The 21,044-nt window shown below is 40.0% G+C and overlaps 3 protein-coding genes across 3 annotated transcripts in view; all 3 read left to right on the top strand.

Annotated features, from left to right (window-relative positions):
* LOC134623951 (zinc finger protein 664-like) overlaps nucleotides 1-21,044 on the top strand; it is a 507,757-nt gene that overhangs the window by 234,369 nt on the left and 252,344 nt on the right. The gene's annotated exons all lie outside the window — the stretch shown is intronic.
* Nucleotides 243-1,539, top strand: LOC134623929 (P2Y purinoceptor 14-like). The gene is made up of 3 exons (XM_063468932.2): nucleotides 243-359; nucleotides 455-714; nucleotides 909-1,539. The coding sequence occupies exons 1-3, from the start codon at nucleotides 243-245 to the stop codon at nucleotides 1,537-1,539; spliced, it is 1,008 nt and encodes a 335-aa protein (XP_063325002.1).
* LOC134623930 (P2Y purinoceptor 14-like) lies at nucleotides 7,211-8,478 on the top strand. The gene is made up of 3 exons (XM_063468933.1): nucleotides 7,211-7,315; nucleotides 7,421-7,680; nucleotides 7,860-8,478. Exons 1-3 carry the CDS (start codon nucleotides 7,211-7,213, stop codon nucleotides 8,476-8,478), a joined length of 984 nt encoding a protein of 327 aa, XP_063325003.1.

Genomic DNA, 21,044 nt, shown 5'->3' on the forward strand with positions numbered 1-21,044 from the left:
TAATAAAATTCCTGTTTCAGTTAGATTCCTGTGTAAGGGCTCGTTTATGTTACTCTCCCTCTGGCCCTTAGCAGAACGGGTCATAACAGAACTGAAAGCTTTCCGATGAGTTTTAATAAAGGCGTGATAATGAGGAAGTACAGCAATCATCATCCTTAAACACATTCATTAACTTTGAACTGAATGAAGGCAGTTCCTCTTAATGTGTAAAGTATCTCTGTGAATTATATTTATTTTTCAGCATGGCTGAAAGCATGGCTGACTCAAAAAGTATGACTTCATCTGTCAATCAGACCTGTGATCCAGTTGTCCCATCAGTCAACCCTTTCTTTATGCTGGTCTACAGTCTGCTGTTTCTGGTATGTTTCAAATCTCAGATTGTGCCCTGTTAGAAACTGGTTCCTGGTTCATGTTTGAAAGTCCTCTTGTCTACATCCTCTCTGTGTCTCTTCAGGTGGGTTTACTCCTCAATGGCTTCATCTTAAAGTTTTACATTTCTCAAACTCAGCAGCGGGCATCCAGCAGCTTGATGGTCTACCTGAAAAACCTGACAGCTGCTGACTTCCTGCTCTGCCTCTGTTTGCCACTGCGAATAATCCACTATGCCAGCAGCTCTGGCATTGTTTACATACTCCACTGCAGCATTGGAGCTACTTCACTGTACCTCAACATGTACACCAGCATCCTTTTCATGGGGTACATCGCTGTTAACAGGTAAGGAACGTTTACTGAGTTAAAACTGCAGTTCATGACAATGTTAAAACAAGATTTTTGGTTAATTACACTATTAAACTCTGTACTTTTGGCAAGAACATGAATATTTAGTTTCACCTTAACAGTGACTTCTGCAGATTTGGCACCACTGACTTGTTTGGTAGAGTTGTATACTGACTCTTTTCTCTCTCCAGGTATCTAAAGATCGTCCATCCTTCAGGAACTCACATCCTGCAGACTGAACGAACTGCCCAAATCGTCTCCACGGTCACCTGGGTTTTTCTCCTGGCTCTAACAATCACCTACAACATTATGTTTTTCATCACTCACAAACCTCTGACCTCTGACCGCTGCTACTGTGGGCTCCTCTTCAGTACATCATTCAGTGTCCTTCATAAAGCATTCCAGATCAGTTGCACCATCATCTTCCTCTTAGTCTTCATATCCCTGGTCTTCTTCTACTACAGCACCTCCTGCAGGGTGTTGCAGGCACAGCAGAGGCAGCTGGCCTGCTCTGGCTCTGAGAAGCTGGTGAAGTCTCGCAGGAACATGTTGGTGCTGGTCAGCATCTTCTGTGTTTGTTTTGTGCCCTACCACCTGGCTCGTCTTCCTTATGCTTTTCTGTGGAACAGCTACCATGTGGGCCGGCTATTATACTACCTGAAGGAGGTGGCCACCATGGTGTCAGTTTTCAACGTCTGTCTGGACCCTCTTGTTTACTTTTTCCTCTGTAAGACTTTTCAGAGTGAGAAAGGCATCCTGGAGAGTCAACGATCCAAACAAACAAATCAGGAGCGTGAGAGCAGCAACAAGCCAAACCAATGAGCTGTAAAGAAAAGAGCTCAGACATCAATATGAGGCTCAGCTCAACATTTCATGGGGTGATGACATCATGATCGTTTTTTAATATTCAATATATTTTCAAGAATAGAAAACAAAATATTTTTCACTTTGTCATAATGGGGTATTTTTTTACAATAATTTTGAGATGAAAAGAAAATGAATCATTCTGGAATGAGGCTGTAACATGACAAAACGTGGACCAAGTGAAGCGCTGTGAACACTCTCGATGCGTGGCACCTCAACATCACTGCTTCACACATGGCTCGTTTTTAACCTTCTTCTTTCCACCCCACACTAACATGTAGCTTAAACAATCACATATTTATATCTTGTTTACTTTCTTTCAGTTGTTTTTTTCAAAAACCTGGAGCTGGTAAATGATCACCATGTTGTTCTTTTGCGCTTGTATGAGAGTAAAATGAGCGTTGTTCTTTGTGACCTGGATTGTATCGTTAATCTGTGTCACACAGACTGACTATATGTCAGCACTTGTAGCTACCTGCAGCAATAATAGAATGTTTGCAGATGTAAATGACTTATTATCAGTCACATTCTCTTTAGATACTGTAGAAAATAATCTAAAGGTTTTTTTTATTTTCTTTCTTTATTTATGTGTACATCAACAATGTGACATGTGAAGCTGAGCCGAACTGATCAGAAGCGGAGAACTTTTAACCCTCAGTTTTCTAGACTATAGAACACTTAGAAATATCATCAATGTCATAAATACAGCTCCAACATTGCAACAAACCAAACTGTTTTAAAAATCAGGTCTCAGATTTATTCTGTATAGACCTCAGGCTCCACAGACATACAAGCACAGGGAGGCACAGACAACCCTGAACAGTATGGCTGCTGTGCTCCTGTATATTTTATGGTTTTGTTTTGTTTCGTGTTGTGCATGTATAACACAGCAGCTACTTCCTCATACTGTTTCCACTGAGTCGATAGCTGAGGCTACAGTCAGATTTCTCAACACAAAACTAATAATAGAGTGTGGGAAAGTGTGTGTCTGTCCTGTACATTGTGGTGAAATATGTGTTATTTTTGCTCTTCTGTTGATAGTTATGAATAAATATAGCTGCAGTGATATCATCTGTAAATGCTCTTTTCATCAACAGCTGGACATTAAACTTTATTGTAACACCCAGAATAACAACTACACTGAGCTGTGTGTTAACGTTCAGTGTGAGCACAGGAAGCGGTTTGAAAATCTAAGACCTCGAGTGTCATGTAGGAGGCAGGAGTTCTCAGACTTCTTGTGGTTTGAGGCTTTTATCTGATTGGCTGGTGTTCAAGGGAAGTACTTTCAGATTTTAACTTTGGGTTCGGCACTTATAGAGTGCTTTTCTGCTCTATCTGAACAATCAAACCACTTTTAACTACAAGCCTCATTTAGCCAGTCACACACAAATTCATACAACGTTTTTTAATCTAAGCACCTTATCTAACATTCAGTCGGATCCACCTACATTACAATTGCTAGAAGACCTGCTCTTCCTCCTGAGCCTGTATGTTTATAAGAGACAAATGTTGAATACTCCTCAGTGGTGTAGTCCCCTGGTCCAACCACTAGAGCCCCTCAGCCATGTTATACATTTATATCTATAAAAATCCCAGGTTGCACTGCAGGAGGTGTTTGTTTTTGCTTTCAGCTCGGGTCCTCTATCAGAGTCCTGGGAACTTAAGGGTCCCAGGGGCCATTTCAGATATTGTTCTAGATTCTGGTTCTGGATTAATTTTTCCATAGCAGATTAAATTATCAAGCTTACAAGTAAACTTTTATTTTTGACTTTTAAATGTGTCCTTAACAGGAAGCATGTAATCATACTCTTAGCCCTCTGTTGGGCTGGGGTTTCATAGTTCCAATGAGCATAACCAATTTTGGAGGTGTGCTGCCACCTGCTGGCCGCTCCCAGTTGCTACTCAGGCTGTCCATCTCTGAGAGGACACTGGAGCTATAGCACTAAAATGAAGCAATATTAAAGATGAATGTTTATTAAAAGTACCACCAGATCTTAATTATTACTTCAGTGCTGTTCACAGTCAGAAAGGGACTTTGTTTGGTTAATCGGCTAACTCAGAGACTGAATATTTGGGCTTAAACTACATTATTTATAGTCACTCAGTCTCCAGTTTACACCTGACATTATCTCCAGTACTTTTAGTGTTTCTGAACCAGCAAATTCAGGTTATACTCCCTGTGTTCTGTCTGACCCAGTCAATGTGGATGTTCAAGAAACTGCACAGTGTTTGCGAGCTGGCTAATGCTACACTTCCTGTGACTGAGCATGAGTTGTCTCACCCTGTGTTATGTGAGTTAGTGTCCACAGTAAATGTTTGCAAGCCTGATAAAACCCCTGAGTCAACTGTGTTTGAACCTGCTAATTTAAGGATGAGACTCAGTCATGGGGACTCTCTAATCCATAAACTAAATATCCATGAAGCTAATCTTCCTGTGTTTCGCACTCCATAGAGGCAAAGCCTGCAATTGTATGAGTGTTTTTTTTTCTAAAACCACCCTTGTACCATCTCCTCTGCCTGTTCCTGCTCTGAGGGTGACTATGGTCCTGCACATTCTCTGGTTGTCAAGCCATTGCTAGCCACCTGCCAAGCACTGAGCCGCTGGCCCCACGGTCGGCCTCCAGACCAGCTCCGTTGCTGCTGCTGACCCCGTTTTGGTGCATCTCAGACACCTTTATCCGAAAATCACTGGGTGTAGTCAATCAGTAATTAAACTCAGGTAACCTCTGAAGACTACTGCACTGCCACTGCAAGGTGACAAGTAAATTGGTCGACTGCTTGTCCAGTGAGAGCAGCAAACTCCAGGAAAGACGAATGAATCAATGAGCACAGGAGACCAGTTCAATTATAGCAGAGAGAAGAACCACCAGTAATCAACCTGCAATGTAGCACCTAACACCAGTGCAACAGAACGAGGAAGAGATAATATACAGGGTGACACTGTGAGCTGATCGGCTACAGTAACAAAATAGCAACAGTAACACTGATGCTGTCTATGTGGAAGTATGTTTGTATTGATTTAACTCTCATATAGATCTTCATGAAGACTGAGATCTATGGCACTGACTTTAAATCTCACCCAAAAGCCAGAGGGGCCTCTGCCACTGCTGTGCCAGCAACATCCTGCAAAATGTGTGTTTTAGTAAAAAAAGACAGATATAAGGATCAGAAGGAAGATGATGATGGAGCTGGTGTGGACGGTTTTGATGGATGACCGATGCAGTTAAAATAGAAGATAACATCAAACTGTCATGGTCCGGAGTCTAGTGACTCCGTGGTTATGTTTGTGTTTATTAATATTCACAATTTTATCTTGTTTCCTGGTTATTTGTTAATTATTTCCAGTGTTTAGGTGTTCTCTCTGCCTCCCTTGTTTCTTGTGTTGTGTCTAGTGTCCCTGGTTTGATGTTTGTGCTTATTCCGCTTTTACTGTGTCTCCCTCCCATTTCCTCATTTTCCCTTAGTTTGTATTTATTATGTGTGTGTACCTCTGTTCTTCGTCTGATCATCTGTGTTTCCTTCATCTTTCATGTCTCAGGCTCCATGTTCTTGCTTCAGGTTTTAGTTATGTTTCTTCGTTCTATATGTTCTTTAGTTTAGCTGTTTCCAGTTTAGCTTTTCCTTCGTGTTGTCAGTTCCCCGTTTACTTTGTAGTGTTGTGTCAAGCCAATAATAAAGGCTCACTTTTTTTAACATACACCTTCACACCATTTTGTGTGTGCTTGGGTCGTCCTCATTCTCATCATGAGGTCATCTGAGAAAAATAGAGCAAACACATGACACAAGTAATATTTAGACAACCTGTTTATAACAACTGATCAGAAAATTGCATAGCTGTATTAGAAACATGTTGGCCCTGTTTAGCAGGGAAGGCGAGCAGGAAATAAGTCAGAGTGCCTGTTAGTGGTGTGATCACTGTGTGTTTCCTCGTGTGCAGCAATACTGTTAAACCAGATGGGCATAACTACTCAAGCAACTTTTCTTGCTCACTAAAAACTGCAGAAACACAGGTGAGTCTTGCTGGTTGATCATCCTTAAATTGTTTGTACTTCTACATATTTCATGCTTAGCTTAAAAGATCAGCTTTAGCGACTACTGACACCCGGAATAGAAATACTCTACACAGCTGCATCAGCATTACAAGTGGCCTCTGCCAGTGCTCAACATTAAAATCTAACATCTACTAATGTTTGGTATTTCCTGAGGAAATCACAGAGGAGATACAGCTACTGGTTTCACTTTCCTCTTCTTGGCATGCTTTCTGATCATCATAAATATTTGGATACAATTTTTGTTTACACTTCTGGGTGAAACACAAATGAAATGCCAGTATGAAACTTTGTCCAACATATGTGACTACTTAACACCTCCTTGCTCCGATTCTGTCCCGTATGTGAAAGTGACTGTATCATCTGTATACACACGCTTTATATATCATCACACAGACTGTGCAGCAATCCCATGTTACAAGCTCTTGATAAGAAGAACATGTTGTAGACCTGGATATATGCAGACAGGATTATAACCAGTTATATGTCCTTATAGATGATAGCTTGTAATGCTCAGAGTAAAGAATTGTGGATTGCTACCACTCCCACGTCTTGGTCCATGTTGAAATGATTGTTATGATTAGACTCGTGAGAGGAAGTGATTCATTTTTGCTTCCATAAATATAAACTGTACATGAAAGATGACATGAATAATGATTTCTATACTTGCATTTTAAGCTCTCAACTTTGCTTTTCATCATATAGAAAGCAACCTGAGACAACTGTTGTGAACTGAATTTAGTCAAACTGTCAGCAAACTCCACCAGAAAGCTCCATGTGTTAAAATTACTGTCTCAAAGAGAGATGCAGTAGAGCTCAAAACAATATTTAAAATTAGTTTGACTTTGTTTTGTTTAACAAAGTCAAAGGTATCACTGTCATGATACCTTTGACTACCCAGGTGGAAGACTGTTCCACCTGGGAACAGTCTTCCACCTGGGTTGGCTGGAAGACTGTTTACTTAGCCTGGCAGGGCAAAGGACGCTGTCTCAGCTGAACTCTGGACACACACACACATACACTGATACGCACTCACTCATCCCCCCTCCTTTTCCAAACGCCTTCGATGCTTGTTCCCTCCTGGAGAACACGGCGGGTCTGGGTCCGCACTGGAATAATAGCGCAGGGCAGGATGGCTGCTGTGTTTGCTTCAGATTACTCCTCACCCCCTACCCAACCCTGTTGCTTGTCACGTGCTCCATAATGTTGTACTGTGGACATTTATGTGCTTTCTGTGCAGAGGAGTTTTTTTGTTTCCTGTTCTCATGCTGTCCTCCCACAGGAGCCCAGCATGAGTAGAGGTCTCTTTTTTCCCTCTTGGACTTTCCCATTGTATTGTACATTTCAGTGTTTTTCTGTAATGCTATTTCTGTATGCATCTCCGACCTGTATTCCCATGTGATGTCTGTGTTGTGTGTGTAAGGTCGGGGGAGGTCCCATTACACTGCAGGGCAACCTGCATGTGGCGAATAAAGCCTTGATTGATTGATTGATTGATTGATTGATTGATTGATTGATTGATTGATGGTAAATCCATTCAAAGAGAGAATAAAGTGGATTTGTTTTTCAGCTGAAGAAGCATGGCTGACTCAACAAATGTGACTTCACCATTCAACCAGACCTGTGATCCAGTTGTCCCATCAGTCAACCCTTTCTTTGTACTGGTCTACAGTCTGGTATTTCTGGTAAGTTTCTAATCTTCAGTGCTGTGTTAGAAATTGCTTTACGGTTCTCAAAGTACTGTATGTACCGAAGTGATGTTCTCCCCATTCTTTCTGTGTCATATTCAGGTAGGTTTACTCCTCAATGGCTTCATCCTAAAGTTTTACATTGGTCAAGCTCAGCAGCAGGCATCAAGCAGTTTGATGGTCTACCTGAAGAACCTGACAGCTGCTGACTTCCTGCTCTGCCTCTCTCTGCCACTGCGCATCGCCCACTGTGGTAGCAAGTCATTCATCATTCGAAGGCTCTACTGCAGCTTTGGAGCTTCTACTGTCTATGTCAACATTTATGCCAGCATCATATTCATGTGTTATATCGCTGCCAACAGGTGAGGAACCTTCACCTATTTCCCTCTACAGTTCATGACAGTGTTAATGACTAAAAACCCTGCATTTCTGATCAAAGTGTAGACATCTCATTTTAACTTGATAATGACCTTTGCAAATTTGGTACCACTGTGACTGATTCGTGAAGTTATTTACTGTCTCCTCTGTCTTCTCTCTTCAGGTATCTGAAGATCGTCCATCCTTCAGGAACTCATGTGCTGCAGTCACTGCGAACTGCGCACATCATCTCCATGGTCACCTGGGTTTGTCTCCTGGCTCCATCAATTACATACGCCAGCCTCTTTTTCATCACCCAGAAACCTCTAACGTTTACCCCCAGCCACTGTGGGCCCCTCTTTAGTGCATCAGTCAGCCTATTGTTCAAGATCCTCCACACCCTGTGCACCATCATCTTCCTCTTAGTCTTCATATCCCTGGTCTTCTTCTACTACAGCACCTCCCGCAGGGTGTTGCAGGCACAGCAGAGTCAGCTGGCCTCCACCAATGCTGAGAAGCTGGTGAAGTCTCGCAGGAACATGTTGGTGCTGGTCAGCATCTTCTGTGTTTGTTTTGTCCCCTATCACCTCGTTCGACTTCCCTATGCTTTTCTGTGGAACAGCTGCTCTGTTGGTTCAGTGTTGTACTACCTGAAGGAGGCAGCCATCATGGTGTCAGTTTTCAACATCTGTCTGGACCCTGTTGTTTACTTTTTCCTCTGTAAGACTTTTCGAGCTCAGGTAAGAAAGATGTCCAGGAGAGTTGATGATCCAAACGAACCAGCAAACAGACCAGAAGAGTGAGAGGAGCAACAGCAACAAGGCAAACCTTGTAAAGAAAAGAGGTCAGACATCAATTTGATGCTCAACTCAACATTTCATGGAGTGTAAGACTTTACAGGATCAGGTGAGCCAGAGGATTGTATAAGTGGGGACCAGCATCCAACAATCAAACAATAATAGCAAGAGTAGGAAGGAGGAAGTGGACACTGTTACAGCAACAAGTTAAATCAATGAGCTTTAAGGAAAAGTTTGAATGTAAATAAAATGAAATAAAATGTTAAGAATTACATTTGTTTTGAGAGTCAGATGAGTTCAGTGTAACCAGTGTCAGGGATCCCAGGTCCTCATGAACCACAGGAGTTTGTACTGAGCTCAGAGATCAATAGAAGGCTGAACTCAGCACGAACCCACTCCCACACAAACATCAGTGTTCATGTTGTCTGTGTCAGCTTTTGTCTATTCAGCTTTGAGGTCATTCGCATATCCTGCTGATGTAACACAAAATCAAAAATAATGTAATAATGTAATAATGTAATAATCCAGAGATGCCGCACAGTTTCATCAGTTGGGAAGTTGTGATAATCATCTGAGGGTCGGAGAAAAGAAACTATTTAATCTGATGGTCTCAAAATCAGAGCAAAAAAAGGAAAAGCATAATAAAAGACCCCGACAGAGGTTAAAAAGAGGAGCTGTTTTAGAGCATAAAAATTCAGGTTTAAATAATCTAATCATTTTACATTTTAGACTCAGTTTTTACAGAAATCATCATAAAATTAAAGCAGATTCATTTTAAATATTACAATTTTTACTTTAATTTTAAATTTTTGTTTCTGTGTGTCATAAATACAATTTTGCAACCACCCAGACTTTTCAGGCATGACTTAATTCTGTTTACACCTCTGGATCCACAGTCAGCCCTGAACAATATGGCCGCTGCGCTCACACGTTATTCTAATAGCAGCAGTCACCACTGTGACTACACTGAAGAGGGCATAAACTGTGGCCTCTACATGTTTGCCTCCACCCAACATGATTCACAGTTCAAACTAATAGTCTTGATTGAGCTCATGATCTAATCAGTCCTCACGGGACAGTTAATATCTGTATAAAACTCTTTAACTTCACTTTATCAGTTACATAGACGCGACAACAGTAGCACATTAGAGCATCTATTTATATGTTTGTATGATGTGCACGTATAATCACAGCAGCTACTTCCTGCTCCTGCTACAGCAAGATTTCTCATCACAGAGCTAATAATAAAGTGTATCTAGTGTTACAAAGAGTGTGTCTGTTTGGTACCTTGCATTTAAATATCTGTTGTTATTTATGAACAGGAAAGATGATCATAGAGCTGCAGGAACCTGGTGACACTTACTAACATTTAGTTTTTTAAATGATGCTTCATTGGACGTCTGTGCTGTATTATCTCAGCCAGGGTTTTATTCACATAAATAAACAAAGCAAAACAACAAAATTAAACCTAATCTGAAAAATATCAGCTAAAATAAATACAGTGCCTGAAGCAGCCCAACACAGAAATGACCAGAAATCACACTGCATGTATCTAATAACCCGAGCTGGTGTATTTTAGTGTTGACTATGGCTTGATAAGAATCTTTTTCTGTGGATCATGTTTAGGCTACTTTGTGGTATCACTCCACTAAATGCTCACGCTAAGAAGAGATTTTTTTTCAAAAAGGTGTCCTATCTTTAGCATCATACGATCTGTAACGACGTGCAGTGTGAGCTCAGGAAGTAGTTTGAAAGTTTAAGACCTCAGAGCCTCATGAAGGAGGTGGTGGTTTCCAGCTTTTTTCTGATTGGCTGCTGTTTAAGTGAAGAACTTTTCAAACTGCTGATTAAAAGTATTTTTAGATTTGGTCTGTAATATCTTTGGCCTTACGCGTTAACACAAAACAAGACATATGCATTTGTTACCTTTTGAAAACAAATGTAAGTGAATGTGTGACCGATGCTTATGGATCCTAAGTTCTCATGAACTCAGCACAAACACACTCCCATGCAGGCAATATGAGTGTTCATGTTTCTACTGTCAGCTTTTATCTTCTCAGTTTTTGGTTGTGTCATGATTCGGCTGTGTGGCAGGCAGGGATTGGACCCAAACGCAAACTCACGGGGACAGAACTTGAACTCAAAAGCACAGCTTTATTGCTGAAGAACAGAACACAAACAATACAAAACTAAACCGGGAAAAACTAATCATAATGCACACCAGGAGACACGGGGAGAATCACACACAGCATGAGGGAGAACGCAACACTGACACAGGGAAACACAGGGCTAAAATACACTGGGAAGTAACGAGGGGAATGAGACACAGAAGGGGAGCACAGGTGGGAGAAATCAGAACTGACGAAACGAGGGAGCAAAGTAGAATACACTCACAAGAGACACGGACCTTCAAAGTAAAACAGGAAGTAGCACAGACGCAAACTAGACTAGGGGAGACAGAGCAACTAAGAAACACAGAATAACAACAAAGAGACACAGAGGGCAGCTATTAAATACTCAGAACTAAAGAGAATACAAGAAAGCCAAACTAAGACACTAGACTAAAGAATAAACTGGGGGAACTAAGATCACAATACAAAACTCAGAGACACAAGAAACTCAAAACACTGGGTCACCGACCCAGGACCGTGACAGGTTGTGTTCTCATATTCTGCTGATGTCACAAAACCAAAAATGTATTTTTCTCGTCAATATGATCATCTCAGTCTGCTCAAAGGTTATGGTTTCTCCCCTGAATCTTATGAGCAGTTTCAATCAGCAGTTTTTAATTTCTTTAAAAAGCTTAGCAGAAGTAGTCAAACACATGTCAGACACTGAAGGAACACTCTCTACTCTCTACTCTATACTTCAGTTGTTTCAGTGATACAGTTTCACAGGACTTAGTAAAAGTTGATAAATGTAGATGTTCCGTGTTTGTAGATGACAGTTAAAAAATTAGGGTGTTTTCTTTTTCTTATCTGGTTCACGGTTTCTTTTTCAGCCTGCAGTTCGTCTGTGTAACAGGAACTAAGAGCTTTGTGGTTTAACCCTTAATGGTGGCATTTGGACCCTTAAATGACATTCTGTACTGTGTTATCTCAACCAGTGTTTTATTTGTGTAAACTGCAACAAAATCAAACCTTATCTGAAGAAATAATCCCAGAATTCAAAGCCTTCCTGTGTTTTGTAGGTTCTTTGAGTAATTTTTGCTTAGGTGAAGAACTTTTTGAGCTGCTCGGTTTAAAGTCTTTTCAGATTTTATCTTTGGGTTTGCACTGTACTCAGTGATGTGCTGGTAATAACACTCTGCCTATGTGTCACAGACTCCGAGCTCGGCTGAAGCGCTCGTCTTTGACATAAGTTACCACACTAATCATTTCCTGGGTAGTTTCTTTCACATTAAAAGCTTATTTCTGCCACCTCATTAAAACCCTTTTAAATTGAAACTAAGAGAGGAAGCACCGAGTTTTATCCATGGCACTTTGACATTGTGGAACAGCTGGTGTGGTTTTGTTCTCATAAGTTAGTGCAGTCAGACTTTAGGACTTGAAAAACATGGATTATATTTGAAACTACTCAACAGTTTCTTTTCGTCAATATAAACCTGTATCAAAATATGAACACTGATATCATCTTATCAATGTTTTGTCATTCTGTCAAACTGCTGCACATAAACAGAACAGACCTGGATTTGTGCTTATGATAAATAAACTGGTACCTATGGAATTTCTTTTTCTTTTCTAAGCGAACACTTTTTATTAAAAGCTTCATTCAGCCAATCACACACATTCATACACTCTTAGAAAGCATGTTATAATACATTGATAATGTACAATTTATTTCAGTAAACGCAGGGCTAATATCAAATAGGTTTAATTTTAGGTCCTGTTATTAGATTCTGAAAATAACACACAAAATGTGCTAAACTGTGCAACACATCAAGTGTGTTAAGCTTTTTACACATTTTTTCAATGTTTACACATTTTCTTACACATGTTATGTTAAAATTCACACAAAATGGTAGTAACTGAAAAAATAAAATTTTAGGTTATTGTTTGTTTTCCATAACCCTTTCCTCATTGCTTTCAACAAATAAAACATTTTATAATGTAATGTGGAGCAAGGTGTGTATGGTGTACTAAAATTCTGAAAGAAGATTAATTTTTTATTTCTCAATATGTATGGCATACCAATTAATGGCCATGGCTATACTATAAGCATAAGTATCCACACAGAACAGGCTTAATTTTGACCGTAACATGTGAACGAGGGCAATACAATTGAAGTAAAAGTAGGAAATTAAATGAGTAAGAATACACACGCTGAAAATTGAAACAAATTCTGCCCAGCAACATGACATACCAGTGGCGGGAAGGGGGCGCTATCTTTTCGCGCCACTGAGACAAAGGAGACAACATGGAGGTTACGTCGCCTAGTATGTTGTCAGACCTTACAGTAAGTATAATTTACCAGTTTATCTTAATGTACTGAAAATTTGTCGGGTTTCTGGAAGAATGTAAAACTTTGAATTCATATAAAATATAGGAGTTATATAGGAGTTTTGAGTTTAAGCGTTGTTAATTACTGCTTAACTATACCTAGCTAACCTTAATGTAACAGTCTTGCTAACGTATCCTACTCTTAATTTTAGTATTAGTTCTTGGCTTTAGTGCCATACTTCATTAGAGTTAATGTGTTTTTGGTAGTACTTTTATTTATTACTTTATTCATGTATTTATCTATTTACTTTATTTATGTATTAGAGTATTCAGAAATTGCTCTTAGAACCAGTGTTGTAGTTGAGCTAGCGGCTCTGACAGGCATTCTGGTGTCTATGAGCAACGCCAGAGTCAACACCTAACCTTAGCAGTGTTGTGTAAAATGACAATATTGTTGTTACCTCTGAATATAACAAATGTAGTTATCACCGCGACCATTCGTTTACTAGTACAGAATAGGAATTTATGACTGAGTAACTTTAGTTTGATGTCGGCCCTCTGTCTTCTGTTATCACACTTAATAGATTACATTTAGTAGTGTTGTGATAAATATTTGTTATAATTACTTATCACTGGTTAACATGAAATATACCTCATATTGACAGAGATAATTATTTTTTAAGCAGTTAAAGCAGTTTTTGCATCTAGTATGAGTAACTAAAGTATGTGCGCATTCTTTTTTAAGGCTTATTGCTGGAAACATGCTCTGATATAGTTTCTTTTTCATGCAGACCTTCTGTGGAAGTAATAGTCAGTGTTATTGTTTTTTTGTTTTTTTAAAACAGCAACTAGCAATGCAAATTATCTTACTTATTTAGCCATGTGTTTCTTTTTTTCAGCACGCATATGACAACTTAGAATCTGTCAAAGTCCTTGTAACCACTTTTATAGATGAGAAAGAGATTTGTAAAAAAAATTCTTCATGTCAGCAGTGCCAAAGACATCATAGGTCAAAGCCAAGCTCAGCATATGGGCTGTGTGCTTGATAGGTTGCTAAAGTATAACACTGATTTCATGGAATATATTGATGTTGACAGTGAGGTAGACGTTAAGGACTTTGATAGATTCCATATCTTCCTGTCAGCCATAGGGCCACCGATGGAAACCTCTCTTGGGGAGATTAGACAAAATCAGGTACACTTTGCATTTCCTAAGTCATAAAATGTGTTTTAACAGTTATTAACTATTAGTCAGGATCAGATTTATTCACCAAGTAGCAACTAGAAGATAAAATCAATTTAATTATTATTCAGAATTTCTTTTAGTCATTGCGTTATAATCACGGTAATTAAGAAATCGCCTTCTTCTGCTGCAGCTTTTTGAGTAAACTCATGCTTCTATGCTCTGTGGAAATTTGCTGTCATGACTTTGAAGATTATTGCAGAGAGGTAAAGTGTCTGGTGTTGCCTTTACACAGTCTACCATTACCACAGAAGAACAAAGTCAACCCCTGAAGTCACTACTCAAGAGGAAAGCCCCACAGATTCTTAAGGAGTATGAAACTACAGGTACCCTGTCAGTGCCATCGAGGAAGCTTCTTGTGAAGACTTGCATTGGGGATTTGATGGAGAGGTGTGGTTAGTATAGCACCTTACTGCACTTTGTTAAAATTTTGCAATTAATGTTTTTCTTTAAAAATGTTGAAGTGCACAGGAGTAAAAAAAGGGTTACCTTTGTTTTCCAGTTACCCTCTTAGTGCAGAGAAGCTGACTGTAGCAAAAAGCATCATCACCACTTTTCCATCCCTGAGTGTCCGAGTGGCAGGACAGGGGGAAGGATTTGTAAGTAAATATAGCATTTTAATAATGTAAATTCCACTACATACTGTAAATTGCACTTGTTCCTACTTACTGTGTATCTTTTAACCTTTATCTCATTATTTATTAGAGCTTTTTTTTCTCAGTTAAAATTGCTTAGCTGTTACCCATATACCTCTGTCCTTTCTTCCTCAGGAGCATTATTATGATCCATTCTCTCATTGTGGATTCCTAGAGACTAAACTGCGCAACCTTAGACGGAATCTCGACCAGGGGCAGAGACGTTATAAGAAGCGAAAAGTGACAGATGACTGTGGTGACAGATGACCGCTTCGGGTTTACTATTAGAAATTAAGAAAAAAAAGGATGATCAAATTAATAGTTCTGTTTATTGTCTTTAGATGACAAGTAAGTGGATGTTAAAAGCTGAATAGAAAAACTATACAAGAAGGGGTTATATTTTTAAATTTTGTTGTTCTTTTTCAAAAAAATTGTTAGATGCCACCCTTTGGTAAATGGATTGAAATATGTCTATGTTTACTGATGGTGGAGAATGAGGTCTATGGAGATGGTTGTAAAGAGAATTTAAATTATGTGGCCTTGGGCAACCTTATTAGCTGCACACATAAGACAAATGAGGTGCCTTAAGCCTCTGCATTTCTGATTTCATCTATTCACAAAAGAAAAAGTCATTTTTGATGTACATCTCATAATTCATTAAATAACACATTTCTGTATTTTGAATAATTATACATCTTGCTTTTCTTTTTTAGATGAGGCTTGTTACACTGCCCTTGTGGTGTTAACACACCTGCTCCCACCAGTTGGTGCCAGTCGTTGCAGCCTTAAGTCAGCTATAACGCACTTGGTTGATTTTGCACTGGTATGTATTCAGTACAGTTCTCACGGTATTTACCTGAGGAAAGCATTTGTCAACACCTCACTGAATACTTCTCTAAAAATCTATCTTTATCTTCCCCATCTCCAAGCCTGGAACAAGTATTGCATCGCTTTGCAGTGATCCTGAAGCATCATCCACAACACACCAACCCCAGCTGATATGCATCGTTGATCTAAAGAGTGCAACCAGGCAGTACATCATTGTTGCTAAGAATGACCAAGTAACCATTCCTCTAAATGATGGCCAGACGTGTGCTGTGTATAAGCTTTTCAAACTGTACTGGGTATGTAACCTGTCCTATCCAGCACCGCATGGCTCCGTCTTCACCTTCTTTGAGTTTGTCTATGACCTGCCGCTGTCCACCCAAAGGAAAACCAAAGTACTGGAGCTGATTGCACAGATTAAAGCATGCAAGTAAAATGTTCACCTGTCCAAAATGTAGAGAGTCTCTGTTCACAGAGGTGAGAAACCTCATTTGGCATCTTCGTCAAATACACTGCTTATCAGATGGACAAAACTTGAAAGTTATATGTAGCCAAGATGGCTGCCCAAGGACGTATTATAACTTAAATTCATTTTCAAGGCACCTACATAGATCTCATTCTACTTCATCTTCAATGGATGCTGACTCAGTTCAACCTTCTTACCAAGGAGAGACATCAAACAGTTCAGTTGAAACTGATGAACTAGTTCCTGATGTTTTGGAGATGTCCAGTGATGTAGCAGGTGCGGTATCAAAGTTAAAAAACTATGCTGATCTTGGTGAATGTGCTGCTTCTTTTGTGGCACAGATGTATGCATCATCAAATACTACTTTAACAGATGTTACAAGAAGTGTAAACTGTACAAAGGAGTTGCTTGAGAAAACTGTAGACTGTTTGCAACAGTCAACTGCTGCTTTGTTGACTAGCTTGGATGTACCACAAGACAGTGAGGCTGTTCAAGCATTAATGAAGGAGTTTGAAAGTGCTAAAAACATATTTGAAGATGTAGACACAAAATATAAAATGAACAAATACTTCACTGAGAGGTTTTCCCTTGTTAAACCACAGGAAATCTTTCTGGGTCACAGGTCAGATACTGTAAGAAAAGATGGTCAGATGAAACAGGTTTTGGCAGCAGATACATACAGTATGTATCAGTCATTGAAACGCTCAAGTTTTTATTCCAACATGAGGACATTCAGGACTTCTTTGTTCAGAATAAGAAGAACACTGATGCCAAAATACATGACTACTGTGATGGCTCTCACTTTTCCTCACACCCATTGTTCAAAATCTACCCTGATGCTCTTCAAATACATCTTTACTTTGATGACCTTGAAACAACAAATCCTTTGGGTTCCAAGACAAAAATACATAAGCTAGGAGCTGTGTATTTTACCTTGAAGAATTTGCCACCAGAGTGGAATTCCTCACTTGCAAATATTCACCTGTGTCTTTTGTTTAACTCAATTGACAGGGAGGTATATGGATTTGACAAGATTTTGAAACCACTTCTTGATTGACTTGATGACTTGAGATTTCTTGAAAATTCTGGTCTAATTGTGGATTTAAAAGGTCATAGCCATCAACTATATGGTACAGTTTGTGTCTTAACAGCAGATAATTTGGCAATTCATTCACTTTGTGGCTACCTTGAAAGTTTCTCTGCAAACAAATTCTGTCAGTTTTGCATGATTGACAAAGCAGATGCACAGTTTATATATGATGAAGACAAAGTTGAGTTGCGCACCAAAGACAGTTATCAGGAACATGTCAGCTTAAACGAACCAAGCAAAACTGGTGTGAAAGAGGACTCCTGTCTGAATAACCTTAAGTATTTTCATGTAACACAAAACATAAGTGTTGATATCATGCATGATGTACTTGAAGGTGTAGCCCCTTTAGAGGTTAAGTTAATGCTTCGCCATTTCATTTATGAGGAGAAGTTGTTGACTTTGGAACAGCTAAATGAGAGGATTTCCAGTTTTCAATATGGATATGGAGACATTAAAAACAAGCCAAGTGTTATAATGAACTTGAGAAACAGTGAGAGTGCATTAAAACAGACAGCATCTCAAATGTGGTGCCTTTTACTGGTCTTGCCCTTTTTGTTGGGAGATTGTGTAGACCGAGAGAGATATGCAGTATCATCTTTGCGCCAGTCGTTACAAGGGGACTTGCAGTATTCCTAAAAGAACTGATAATAGAGCACCATACTCTTTTCAAACAGCTGTATGCCACAAGTCGTATTCCGAAACATCATTTTATGATACATTATCCAAGGATGATGGTTTTGTTTGGACCTCTGTCTAAACTTTGGTGTATGCGATTTGAAGCCAAGCACAATCCATTTAAAAGACTAGCACATTCAGTTTGTATCTTCAAAAATGTATCAAAAACATTGGCTTTTAAACATCAGGTTCAACACATGTATCACTACAAGCATAGTGATACTCTATCTAAGAAAATGGAGGTGCCCAATGCCTATCTAGTTAGTGTGGGGTCACTGAAAAAAGCAGATGTCGTGTTAGACAACTTGAGGTTAACCCTTGAACAAGACCTTTCTCTGGCTAGTACCGTTTTTGTCTCACACAGTATTGATGTGTACGGCCAGACTTATAGAACTGGTTCTGTATTGACACTAGGAAGAGACTTTAGAGAAGTCTCTGTTTGGTGCCTTTGTTTGGTGAAGTCATTCATATCTTGCCACAGTCAGTTAATGAGTCTGTCTTCGTGTTTGTGAGGATTCTGAAAGTCAACTTTTTCGATGACCATTTTTATGCCTATGCAGTGGAAAGGTCAGACGAATATGAACTGATTACATTGGCTGAAATTTTTGATTTTCGGCCTTTATATATAGTAACAAGCTTTGATGCTAATAAGCTGTATTTAAACCCAAGGTACAAAATTGTATAACCTGGATGCCATAAAATGTAAATATCTTTTTCTGTTTGCATGCAACTGCTCATTTGTTGAATGTTGACAATTTGTTGAAGATGACAACTGTTACCTTTAAAAAATGTAATTCATGTATTGTCTGGACATGATTATATGAGAACATATATATATATATATATATATATATATATATACAGTGGCTTGCAAAAGTATTCGGCCCCCTTGAACTTTTCCACATTTTGTCACATTACAGCCACAAACATGAATCAATTTTATTGGAATTCCACGTGAAAGACCAATACAAAGTGGTGTACACGCGAGAAGTTGAACGAAAATCATACATGATTCCAAACATTTTTTACAAATAAATAACTGAAAAGTGGGGTGTGCATAATTATTCAGCCCCCTGAGTCAATACTTTGTAGAACCACCTTTTGCTGCAATTAAAGCTGCCAGTCTTTTAGGGTATGTCTCTACCAGCTTTGCACATGTAGAGACTGAAATTCTTGCCCATTCTTCTTTGCAAAACAGCTCCACAACTGCCCTGTGACGGCCTCAGAGGTTGTCTAAGAGAATATTGTGAGCAACAACACCATGAAGTCCAAAGAACACACCAGACAGGTCAGGGATAAAGTCATTGAGAAATTTAAAGCAGGCTTAGGCTACAAAAAGATTTCCCAAGCCTTGAACATCCACGGAGCACTGTTCAAGCCATCATTCAGAAATGGAAGGAGTATGGCACAACTGTAAACCTACCAAGACAAGGCCGTCCACCTAAACTCACAGGCCGAACAAGGAGAGCGCTGATCAGAAATGCAGCCAAGAGGCCCATGGTGACTCTGGACGAGCTGCAGAGATCTACAGCTCAGGTGGGGGAATCTGTCCATAGGACAACTATTAGTGGTGCACTGCACAAAGTTGGCCTTTATGGAAGAGTGGCAAGAAGAAAGCCATTGTTAACAGAAAACCATAAGAAGTCCCGTTTGCAGTTTGCCACAAGCCATGTGGGGGACACAGCAAACATGTGGAAGAAGGTGCTCTGGTCAGATGAGACCAAAATCGAACTTTTTGGCCAAAATGCAAAACGCTATGTGTGGCGGAAAACTAACACTGCACATCACTCTGAACACACCATCCCCACTGTCAAATATGGTGGGGGCAGCATCATGCTCTGGGGGTGCTTCTCTTCAGCAGGGACAGGGAAGCTGGTCAGAGTTGATGGGAAGATGGATGGAGCCAAATACAGGGCAATCTTGGAAGAAAACCTCTTGGAGTCTGCAAAAGACTTGAGACTGGGGCGGAGGTTCACCTTCCAGGAGGACAACGACCCTAAACATAAAGCCAGGGCAACAATGGAATGGTTTAAAACAAAACATATCCATGTGTTAGAATGGCCCAGTCAAAGTCCAGATCTACATCCAATCCAGAATCTGTGGCAAGATCTGAAAACTGCTGTTCACAAACGGTGTCCATCTAATCTGACTGAGCTGGAGCTGTTTTGCAAAGAAGAATGGGCAAGGATTTCAGTCTGTAGATGTGCAAAGCTGGTAGAGACATACCCTAAAAGTCTGGCAGCTGTAACTGCAGCAAAAGGTGGTTCTACAAAGTATTGACTAAGGGGGCTGAATAATTACGCACACCCCACTTTGCAGTTATTTATTTGTAAAAAATGTTTGGAATCATGTATGATTTTCGTTCAACTTCTCGCGTGTACACCACTTTGTATTGGTCTTTCACGTGGAATTCCAATAAAATTGATTCATGTTTGTGGCTGTAATGTGACAAAATGTGGAAAAGTTCAAGGGGGCCGAATACTTTTGCAAGCCACTGTATATATATATATGTGTGTGTGTGTGTGTAAAGATGCCCCAGAGACAATCCAGCACATAACAGCAGGGTGCAAGATGCTAGCCGGCATAGTGTACAGGAACATCTGTGCCGAGTATAACCTGGAAGTCCCGAGGTCAAAATGGGAGATGCCCCCAAGGGTGATGGAGAATGACCGAGCTAAGATCCTGTGGGACTTCCAGATGCAGATGGACAAAATGGTGGTGGCTTACCAACCGGACATAGTGGTGGTAGACAAACAGAAGAAGACGGCTGTAGTGATCGATGTAGCGGTTCCGAATGACAGCAATATCAGGAAGAAGGAACACAAGAAGCTGGAGAAATACCAAGGGCTCAGAGAAGAGCTCGAGAGGATGTGGAGGGTGAAGGTAACGGTGGTCCCCGTGGTAATCGGAGCACTAGGTGCGGTGACTCCCAAGCTAGGCGAGTGGCTCCAGCAGATCCCGGGAACAACATCGGAGATCTCTGTCCAGAAGAGCGCAGTCCTGGGAACAGCTAAGATACTGCGCAGGACCCTCAAGCTCCCAGGCCTCTGGTAGAGGACCCGAGCTTTAAGGATAAACCGCCCGCAGGGGCGAGATGGGTGTTTATATGACATTTTAATGATCAAGAGAGTTAGAAAGTTAGTCAGTTATTAAATTTGTTTGATTTTGTCAAGTAAAAATTGTAATATAGCTTTGGCTAA

The sequence above is a fragment of the Pelmatolapia mariae genome, linkage group LG3_W (genome assembly GCF_036321145.2).
Source record: "Pelmatolapia mariae isolate MD_Pm_ZW linkage group LG3_W, Pm_UMD_F_2, whole genome shotgun sequence".
Taxonomy (NCBI): domain Eukaryota; kingdom Metazoa; phylum Chordata; class Actinopteri; order Cichliformes; family Cichlidae; genus Pelmatolapia; species Pelmatolapia mariae.

Coding starts and splice junctions, on each gene's coding strand:
- LOC134623930 (XM_063468933.1), top strand. CDS start 7,211: ATGGCTGACTCAACAAATGTGACTTCACCATTCAACCAGACCTGTGAT. Junction 7,316..7,420: donor TCTACAGTCTGGTATTTCTG/GTAAGTTTCTAA, acceptor TGTCATATTCAG/GTAGGTTTACTCCTCAATGG. Junction 7,681..7,859: donor TGTTATATCGCTGCCAACAG/GTGAGGAACCTT, acceptor TTCTCTCTTCAG/GTATCTGAAGATCGTCCATC.
- LOC134623929 (XM_063468932.2), top strand. CDS start 243: ATGGCTGAAAGCATGGCTGACTCAAAAAGTATGACTTCATCTGTCAAT. Junction 360..454: donor TCTACAGTCTGCTGTTTCTG/GTATGTTTCAAA, acceptor GTGTCTCTTCAG/GTGGGTTTACTCCTCAATGG. Junction 715..908: donor GGGTACATCGCTGTTAACAG/GTAAGGAACGTT, acceptor TTCTCTCTCCAG/GTATCTAAAGATCGTCCATC.